A 10,587-nucleotide genomic window follows, 5' to 3' on the forward strand; every position below is an offset into this window, starting at 1 on the left:
CGCTCCATGGGGGTTCGCTATAAAAGGGCGCCGGGGACCGCCGCGCCAGCCAGACGCGCCGGGGCGCACCGAGCCGCTGCCTGCACCCGCAGAGAGCGGGACCGGCCTCTCCGCCCCGACGCTGCGAGACACTTTCCCTCGTTTTCCCACTTTTATTAATTTTTCCCCCTTTCGCCCTCCCGGGTTTGTTTTTTTTTTGTTGTTTGTCTGTGTGTGTGTGTTTTTCCCCCTCCGCTCTCCGCTGCCCGCTATGGATTACACGCAGATGATCGTCTCGCTGCTTTTCGTGCTCTGCCCGGGGCTGCTGCCGGCAGGTAGGTGACGGCCCCCAGCCGGTCGCCGCCGCCTGGGTTCGGGTCCTAGCGGGGGGGCTGCCGGGTCTCACCGGGGCTCCGCGCCGGGCGGCCCGAGGGATGCGACGGAGGGGCTGTCGGCGAGGATGCGCGGGGTGCGTGTGGTCGCCGCGGGTGCTGAGCTCTGCCGCTCCTTCCCTCCCTCCCGCAGCCCCCGGAGCCGAAGCGGACGCCGCGCCGCCCCCCTCCGCCGCGCACCGCCGCGCCCGGCGCTGCTCCTGCTCCTCGCTGCTGGACGAGGAGTGCGTCTACTTCTGTCACCTCGACATCATCTGGATCAACACCCCCGAGTGAGTGGAGCGGGGAGGGGGCTTCGGGGGTTGCCGAGCGCCTTTGGTTGGGAAAAGGGGAGCGGGGGTTAGGGAACGGGATTTAAAAAGAACCAGCTCCCTGCAGAAATGGGAAGAAGGAGCAGTTGTGTGCACGGTCTCCCCTCGGGTTTTTCTTTCCCCCTCCCCTTTCCCCCCTGCTTTGCTGCCGAGTTTAGCAGGGAGGCTGTTCACCGGGAGAAAGCGAGCAGGATCTGACCACCGAGATGGAGCAGATAGCTCCTAATAGCCCAAACACACCTGCGTGCCTACAGCCCGGGCGGCAGTATTTCCTTTGGGTGCTGCTCAGCGAAGGCGGCGGGATACTTTTCGCTATGAATCAGAAGCAGACCAAATGCCAGAAGTATGGTTTTGCCAGCCCGAATTTGCCCGGCCGTTTTTCTTTCCAACAAGTCGGGAGGCTAGGAGGCTTACTTTGGCACGGGCGGGCTCATCGCAGCCTCCCCGCCGTAGGTTAACGCATCCCACATGTTAATAGGGTACAGTGTCCGTCTCCCTGCTCTCCTCGCCAAGGAGCAGTGAGCCAGAGCCTCACCTAACGCTGCAAACCCTGCCTTAGGTGATTTGTTCTGCTGCTGGGTTTCCTCGGGAGCAGAGAGGATCTGTTCCTCGTTTTTATTGCTTCTCCCGGTGTTGGCAGTTACCAAAGTTCAAAGAGAGGAGGTTTTATTGCTTTCTATCGAATAGGGAGGCACAGCAGCCTTATGAAATCACAATTAAAAGGTCATTAGCCTTGTCAGTAGCCTTACTAATGAATATTTGCAGGATCGTTAGAATCATTTGCATGGAAATTACGATCGAGGAGACATTCCCAATCCCACAACCTTTACTCATGCAGCCAATCCCATTGATAAGATTGTCCCAAATACCCTGCTGTTTCGAAGCCACAGGATTATTTGAGTGACTTTCATGTTGTCTCTTTGATCATAGGAAGACTGTTCCGTATGGTCTCGGAGGCCCATCTCGTTCCAGAAGATCGCTGAAGGACACAGTGCCAGAGGTGCTCCCTGAACCTAGCAGCAGATGCCGATGTGCCAACCAGAACGACAAGAAATGTCTGAACTTCTGCCAGACAGGAAAAGATCTCTGGTGCGTCTATTGTTGCTACTCTTTAAAAGACAGTGCGTGTAGAAGGGATGGCTTGTGGTAGACTTACTCATTTTGGCACTTGCTGAGTGAATACTCTCTGCAAAGCCTTGCCTCCTACCCAAGTGCTCACATACTATGGTTTGGCCCAGAAAGATGGCTTATTACATGCCTTGAGAAGTGGTTGATGAGTTGTCTTGCCTTGTGGACTGCAGGCTTGGGTTGTTTGGGTTTTTTTTTTTAACAGCAGCACCTTTTCACTTTTAACAGGGCTCAGTCCACAGTGGAGAAAACCTTGCGCCACCGCAACAAAGCTGGCAACTGCATCGGGCCCAAATGCATGAACCAACAGCTTGCTGACAGCAAGAAAATGAAGCGGTGAGTTCCTTCTCATCCAGTTCTAGTTCCCTGCAGTAGCAATAGAGAGCACAGTTCACCTGCCTTCAGGTCAGCGTGGGCTTAGCTGGTGATTTCAGCTGGAGAGTTACAAAGGAATCAGTGAGGGTGTCTCGAAGGCTTTTCATCATGCAGAGGGATTTTAGCTTGTGAAAACAGGGGTGCTGAGCTCTGGCTAGCATCCTCCATCTGCTTAGAGGAAGCAGGCTAAATTGTAGGCCTAAAGACACACCAAACTTCAGAAGAGTCTGAAACCATAAAATACTGACAGAAGTAAATGGAGCCTGTCATTTTAGTGTGTTCACGCACTATCTTAACTGCTTAAAAATACTGTGCCCCAACTAATCTAATATGAACTTGAATCACAGGGTCTTTTCTTAGATACTTTACTCCATTTTACCAGAGGGAGGAAAAAAAGACGATGATTGAATTATCCAGGTTTTGAATATATTGTTTCTTCTGGCTGGTGTGGCTGGCTTTTTAGAATGCAGGAGGATTTGTACCTGCCTTATCTCTTACATTGCCTGATAAACCTGTGTAAACTGAGTGCAGGATGTCAGTGATGGAAATGACTGCAAAAAGGTTGAGGAAAGGGAAAATGAAAACTAAATTAATATTTGAGCTCAATTTAATATTTGAGGTTGGGAGTAAATTCCAGGACTGCCCTTTGAGGTATGTGCAGAATAAGTTGTGTGGCAGTAGGCAGAAATATCACTGCATGGTGCAGTTCAGAGATGTGTGCATTTGGCTTGGTGCAGCTATGAACCCCACAGAGGTGAAGTTAGCTTGGAAGCTGAGTGCTGGTACAGCTCTATCAGCTCCAGTGTTCGGTGGTCAGCTATATGCCCATGTAAAAGTATGACATACTGAAGTTTGTCCATAGAAAAGATGACTCCTTAGAGCTACTTTGAAAAGCAGAATGGGATTTATGGCAGCCTGATGATTTTGAGTGAGACTTAGGCCCTGGAAGTCTTAAATAATTTTTGAAGATGGGGCTTGCTTGTTTACTTGAAAAAAAGCACCCACTCATTGGAAGCAGGGTGACGCCTACCTAAAGGAAACAAAACAGTCAAAAAGAGTAACACTGAAGACCTCTTGTCTAAGGCATCAATTTTCAATGGGTATTTAAACTTGTTTTAATGTTTGCATTTAAATTCTAAATCCAATATTTTGAGCGGCTTAAGACAGCTCAATTCTGACAGGGGTGTAGCAATCAGCAGTTACTGAGGATTCCACACCAGAAATCTAGACTGAGGCTTATTTAATCAAAACCTGAGTATCTCTGCCCACTGGAGATGCATCTTCATTCTTCTAACAACCAACGTTATTCTTCTTATTTTTGCAGGCTGGAGGCCATTGGTAACAGCATCAAAGCTTCCTTCAGTATTGCAAAGCTGAAGGCTGAGCTCCAGAAAGGGCGGAAGCTGAAACACAACAGGGCGAACAAAAGGCAAAGCATCTTGGAAAGCCTGAAAGCATCCTAGTGGGAAGATCACCCGAACCTCTCTCCACCATGCTTGCTGACAAAGCGTCGCCAAAACTCTCTCTTGACTTCTAACATTCCACAATGGAGAAAGGGCCTTTCTGTCCAAGTGTTTGCGTGGCAGAACTAAACACTAAGGAAGCCCCACGTTTGGAGGTATAAAAGCAAAGGATTTCATCACTTTGGAACTCAGATGGATGGGTAGAGGGGGTGAAGGGGAATCCACAGTAGCATACATGAAAAGCCATCTTTCTGAAGAAACATTTGAACATTGCTTCTGGAATGTTACCCATCAATCGAGCAGCTTTCAGGGTCTGCATCAAAAGTGTCTTGCAAGGAAGACCTCACAGATGTGCTTAGAAAGGACAGAAAGCAAGATCTGAGTGGACAAACTCCAAAGCAAAAAAATGCTGCCTTTTGATTAAAATGCAAAAACGATAGCCCCAGTGCTACCCTAATCAGGACTTACTGCATATATACATGTCTACCTCGCGTACTGTTTGTTGCACTCCTGCTAGAGTATTTTTACACCTTGTTATTGCCTTTACTAATCAGCTGCAACCCTTTGCCTTTTTTTCAGAAGTCTAGTTTACTTGTACAACCAGATTTATCTGAATGTGGGTTAGACACTGTGGTTGTTTGCATAGTCTAAGTCTTTTGGTTTTGGATACCAAAGGACTCTTCAACATAAAATAAAAGTTAGAGGACACTACTAGGTTTCCCATAACAAGGATATTTGGCTGACTGAAGTTCTAATAATAGAGGTTATTGTGTCTTACATGCCACCAAAAAACATTCTGAAGTGGGGATGTTACCAGAGGCTGCTGTGAGATTGATTTAGTGCTTTGTTTGGTGGAAATACATCGAGACAAAGGGTTGTTTTGAATTATGTCAAAAGGCTAATATTGGGTGAATGTTTGTAGCAGTAAATTTGTTCACATTGTTGAATTTGCTGACAGGTTGGATCTTATGTGCTTTTTTTTTTTGGTGTTTTGTATTTATATTCATACAAGTTCTTCATTATATTTACCATGTTGAATACACATTGAAGTAGGCCATATTGGTCTATGCATGTTTTATATATTTCTGTATGAAATTTGAAAAATGCTTTATGCCTATCAAGGTAAATATCTTCAGAAATAAATATTTTTTACTGTACTGGCTTGTTTTTCATATGTCCTACTTCTCTGTAGGCTGTGGCTCCATGATGGTGGCAGTAGATCACCTGACCTGGATGAAGTGTGTGCACATAACTGCCTTTCTGTCAGATCAGCAGGATCACAACACAGAAAGGTTGTGCCAGATGTGAGACTGCACATAATACTTTGTTCCAGCTTCGAGCTTGCTTGTCAAAGCTTTAAGATGAAATTTGAATTGGCCAAATGAATTTATCCTGGAGCAGCACTCTCACATGCCTGGTGCCTTTTTCATCCAATAGTACAAATTTTACTGTTGGATTTACTGTACCATTAAAATATGGCAAGTAAGGGGTTGGATGTTACAGATGAACTAGAGGAGAAAATGCACACACTGGATGCTTTGTGGGCTATGTTGGATTAGGCAGTGTTATGTTATTTATTACCATGCTATCCTAAAAGTCTTAGCCCAGCCCATGCAAGTTAAAGATGGAGACCTCAACAGAGCCTGGCCCAAGCCCAGGAAAGAGCTAAAGCAATAGTCAAACTTTGCATGTCTCCAAACATTGGCCTAAAGTGGTTAGAGCTGGAAAGATGCTTAAAGCAAATAAATGGATTTAAACATTTCTGATCCCGTGGTGGGGTGGGGGGAAGTACAAGAGCTAGTCCTTGGACAAAACTGATTTGTTTGGGTGTTTTTTTTAAATACAAACTTTTACAAAGAAATACAACACAAGATATGTGATGCTTGCAAATGCTGACAGCACATCACTATTAAAAAATTCTGAAATTGTTCTGGATTCCTTGTCAGTATTCATTCATTTGTGGCACTTTTCACCCCAAAAGAACCGTATGGCTGAATAAAGCCCATATCATGTTTCCTTCAGGCTGTTTTGCTATGTTTTGGGGTAGCAATTCAACAGAGAGGGCAGTGCTGGTCCAACACTGAGAGCCTGGCCTAGGCAATTGGAAGGAACTAGAAGCCTCTGCACTTCTGTAGGGTGGGATGTGGCCCCCAGAGCCGCCCTTTGATCTCTGCATCGCATCAGGTCATGCATGGATATGTGACCTCTATCAGGTGTGAAGGGACCTCACTAGTGCTTCCTGGTTTTGCCATGTCTTCCCCCACCGGTGGCTGCCTTTGGTGGGGAAAATAAATGAGTGAGTAGTGGAGGTGCTGCCTTTCACCCATCCGACATGGCAGGTGAGTGGGAGGCATAGGATGCCCCTGCCAGGGAAGGGGCCGTGCATTGGTGCACCAGTCACTCCTCTTTCCTAGGAGAGAGCAAGAGGAGAGGAGTGATTCTGGGAACAGAGGAGTGCTGCAGCAGTGCCTGTGCTGTTATGAAGGCTGGCTATCTGGACTTTCTAGGTGGCCAGGCTAAACGGTGCCATGGCTAGGCTTCAGTAGCCCAAATTTCTGGCCAGCTGCTCAAGAAATTCTTGAGAGATCATGCTAAAAATAAAACTCTTCCTTCTAGGGTTTTCTGTGCTCATGCCTGGCCTCCAAAGCTGGCTTTCATCTTCCTTTCCTTTCGATTCCCTAAACTGACCCCGCTGCTTGTGCTTGCTGCAGCTTTGTGCTGTGATGGGCACCCGCTGGCCTTTTGGGGAAGGCACAATCTCAGAGCTGTGTGACCTAAATTAGGAGACCCACACAACAATGAGACCAAGCACAACGCAAAGAGCGCAAGGAGGGTCAGATGCCCCAATGCCAGGCACTTGCAGGCATTGGGCAGTGTGGCTGAAGCTGTTTTGTGCTTCCCAGCCTGCTCCAGGGGCCTGTTTGCGTGCCGCGGGGCACAAGGGGATGCGCCCCTGCCCCAACCCTGTGCTATTTACCTTCTGGCATAGGAGCATAAACTGCGGCTTACCCTGGTTTGCATTAATGAGCTGGACCAAAAACCAGAATTTAACAGTCTGTTTGTCTCACTGAATAAGCAAAAGGGAACACGAAGCATTTTATCTTAAGGCTGGCTCACGTACAAGTACCAGGGTCTGTCCCAGAGGTTTGCTCCATAGCACAAGGAGATTCAATAACTCAGGCCAGAGCCCCCGGTGAAAAGAGTGAGGCATGGTATGTGCTGGGATTTATGGCACCGAACACAGAACAGTGTAAAAGTACATTCTTACTTATAATAAACGACCTGAGCGAAAAAATATTCTACCTGAAGCCAATGGAAACATTGTGCTGACTGCAGAGGCAAGGCTGCAGAGTCAGGGCTCTCATTCTTCTGACTAGAACTAATCTGACTACTTCTCTTATAAAGTAAACCTTTCATGGCCATGATCTATCTCCTTTTTAAGCGAGAGGTTCTTCCAATCCCGGGTGAAATTTGAGAAGGACTATAGAGAAGAGGGCTGCAACTTTCCAGTGGGGCCATACGCTAATGGTCCCAAAACACACCTGACGTGTGGCTGGAATTCCAGCATGGATGAAGAGCAAAGAAAGGACCCATTCCCAAGTTGCTACCAAATTGTATCTCCCTACTTTTTTTTTTTTTTTTTTCTGTGTTTGACATGACCGTTTCTGAAATTGCAAAAAGTTTTATGGGAAAAGAAAACCTTCTCTCCCAAATTAATCTTGCTGAATTTAATTTTTATTCAATGCCATGTGCAATTCTTTCTTGCTCAGCTGGTTTATTTTTATTTTGTGTGGGTAAAGGCTGTTTTGACTATATATCAAAACAAGGTATACAATAAAACAAAGCTTTGACATGTGAGTCAGGCTTCAAGTCAGGAAAATACTACAATGCGACTGAAATTCCTTCCATCTTATCTGCATAATTCTGAGCTAATTTTTCCAGAAATGGCAACTCTAATCTGTACCACGTTATCATGAACTGCCCCAAAATAATTCATGCAGGATGTCCTAATGTTGCCTATAGAAGTTACCAAATGCCAGCCTCTTTGTTCATGTTTCCTTACATTAGGATAAATTTAGCCACCACAACACACTTCTATATTTACAAACACAGAATGAGCTGGATAGACCACTGTATGAATGGTATCTGATGTTTACTTTCTTCACACTCGTCTGTTTGCCTCTGTATATATAAAACTGTATCAATTTTGACTTTGCCTGCATCACAGTGCTATTATTAGGTTTCTCGGGTAGAAATCCAGCTTCTATTCGCGGCCGATATCTTTATTTAATTTACTGTTCTTCCTTCGTGACCTAGGAAACAAAAGGACAGAGTTTTTGATTAATTAGAGGAGAATGCTTGGAAGCTGTGATGGTGAGTGGAAGTATGCAAAGAGACAGAGCGCCACAGATAAAGTACAAAGATAGTGGCAGGATCGTTTTTCCTGAGGTAAACATCGTGCAAATGACATTTCAGAGACTTAGCCAGAATGGGTGTTCGTGTCTTTCTTTATTTCATATCTCTGATCAAATCTGAGCTAGGTGAAAAATGATAGGGAAGCCTGTTTTGCTATTTCTCAATATGGTTAAACAATCAGCTGGTATGTCTTCGCGGTTTGCCTGGGACAAGTTCCTCTGCTCTGATCAGGTCAAGGAGACCTGAATTCTGCCTCAAGTCCACTGGGTCAGTCGGTCAGCCAGCCAACAGTTCCCTCAGCTGAGAGGCATCGTTTATGCCCATGAAAGTGAGAGCAGAATTTGACCCAGAAAGGCTTCGTTCTTTCTGATATCGCCGCCATGGGGCAAATGAACACTGTTCTGCTGATGTTAGCACAGGGATCCAGTGGGTCTTGCTGCCCTTGGTCAGGGTTTGGGTTTTTTTGTTCTGGTTTTGTATTTTTTTTTCCCTCCCTGCAAGCATTTTCTAGTAACAAATTAGATAAATATCACTTTGGTAAGCAATGGGGGACAGTTTGCCTCTGGCTCAAGAAAGCTGCGTTCAGAAACGGATGAGCCCCATGGAGTTTGCGGTTTCTTTGACCTCTCCAACTATTTTGGGGGCTGCAGAAATTATTCGAGTTCACTAACTGTAATTCAAGCCCACACTGTTGTTGTTGTTTTCCCCCCCAAGGAAATTTAAAAAAAATACCAACCCAATCCTAGACCTAACTTCTTTCTAGCTAAAGGAAAAAATGTATGTTATGTGCCAGTCACTAGAAACAAATCCAACCTCTAGTCTGGCAAGAAGAAAGCAGCACTGTATTTTGGTCATATATATTGGATTTTCATTTTCCTCTGCTTTCTCCATCTCTTTTCACAGAAGCAATTCAGCCAAGCACTTGGTGAAGCATCCGTCACGAAAAATTAGCCAGTGCCCTAAGGACTTCTTGCGCAAAGGTAGCCGTGTGCACTGAATGTTTTGATGGACCAGATCTTCTCCTCTTGCAATCTTTCTCATCTTCATCTCAGTCCTGTTGTTCTAAGAGATCAGTTTCTATTTTGCTTCTTATTTTCACCTTCTCTTACTTTTAACACGAGTATACAGCAGTGATATTCACAAACTAGACAGCAAAGTAAAGTGGACAGAAAAATAGGGCAAATGGTGCCTGTCGTATTCTTAACAGAAAAATGCAGGCCTTTAAGTTGTGTATTTGCCTGTTGAAGATTTCTGAGTAGCTGAGACCTCTGACAAGTGATTTAACCAACTGTAAGTCTCAGCCCTGTGAAGAGTTAAACTCTGTGGGCATCAGCTGCTCATGAAAATGTGGTCAGGTGAAGGGCACAGGCTGCTGGGGAGCTCTGAAGGATCCAAGGTACTGAATGCTTTGCAGGACCAAACTCCCTCCTCAAGGAAGTAAGGACTTCTGTATGTTCTCACACCCTGAAGCTGCTCACCCACCTCAGTGAGCATCCCTCAGTAGCGTTAACACTGCCCCCCCCTCCCCTCCCCCAGTGTTACCTGCAGGGAAGATGCCTTGAAAGTGCCCTCTGGGTTCTTTCCTTATGACTGTACATCTCATCTGACCTCAGGGGAGACATCTCTTTCCTCACACATAGGCTGCCCAGCACATCCATCAGGCAGCTGACTTCATCATGTGGTGAGGCAAGCAGGGATCAAAGAACCCATGCTGCTGAAAAGAGCTGCTGAAAAGAGCGATAGACCGGCGATCGATTGTCGCTGGGCTGCACAGAGCCTACCCTGAGCGACACTGCTGCCTGCATGCTCTTCGGGTGCACAGGGCAGAGGGATGCTGCAAGTCACAAGCTGCACCAGCAGCCCTGCTCGGACCCTTGGAAACAGATACCTCCCGTCCCACGCAGCTGTGGTTTGTCTGGGGGAATGCCACGCAGGATGCCTTGTGACGGCAGCTGCTCTTTCAATGCCTATCACCTCAAAATCACCCCACAGGTGTTATCAGTATCTTACAGCAGATTTTTCTGAGAAAGCATCTCAGCTGGGAGGGCTGTCCACTCATCATGGTTTCCTCTATGGATGGACTTAACTGGTATCATTCAGGTGGGTTTAGAGGAACGCCACTGATGTCACCAGCCCAGAGGTTTTTCAGTGTATCAGTCATGCATTGATAGCATATGACTGTGTAATTTACTGATACCTCTGCAGAGCTCCATGTTTCTTCCACGTATTCATAAGATTAATCTTTTCCATAATTTTTCCAGAAAGTTTATTCCCTTTCTAAAATGTCACGGCTCTTCCTGCTGTGTTTCCCTCCTGGATCTAACCATTATGTCATTCTCAGTTACACATCCAGCTGGATGCTTTGCAGCAGTGTGCTTTCCAGTGGCTTCCAAAACAAATGTGTATTAAGGCTCCTGAGCTTGTTTCATCACAAGTACAAGGCTGTGTTTCACCTGGCTGAAGAGCAAAGTGCCTGTGGGTGCCATCCTTTGCCTCAAATCGGCAATGGATTATGGATTGCTG

The 10,587-nt window shown here is 46.2% G+C and overlaps 1 protein-coding gene across 1 annotated transcript; it reads left to right on the plus strand.

The window, feature by feature from the left end:
• Positions 1–250: 250 nt before the first annotated feature.
• On the plus strand, positions 251–3,739 carry EDN1 (endothelin 1; the record flags this gene model as incomplete). The annotated part of the gene is made up of 5 exons (XM_084260011.1): positions 251–314; positions 505–643; positions 1,613–1,771; positions 2,039–2,146; positions 3,510–3,739. 5 exons carry the CDS (start codon positions 251–253, stop codon positions 3,646–3,648), a joined length of 609 nt encoding a protein of 202 aa, XP_084116137.1. The 3' UTR covers positions 3,649–3,739.
• Between the last annotated feature and the right edge of the window lie 6,848 nt (positions 3,740–10,587).

The sequence above is a fragment of the Gallinula chloropus genome (assembly GCF_964237585.1).
Source record: "Gallinula chloropus genome assembly, chromosome: 2".
In the NCBI taxonomy this organism is placed as follows: Eukaryota; Metazoa; Chordata; class Aves; order Gruiformes; family Rallidae; genus Gallinula; species Gallinula chloropus.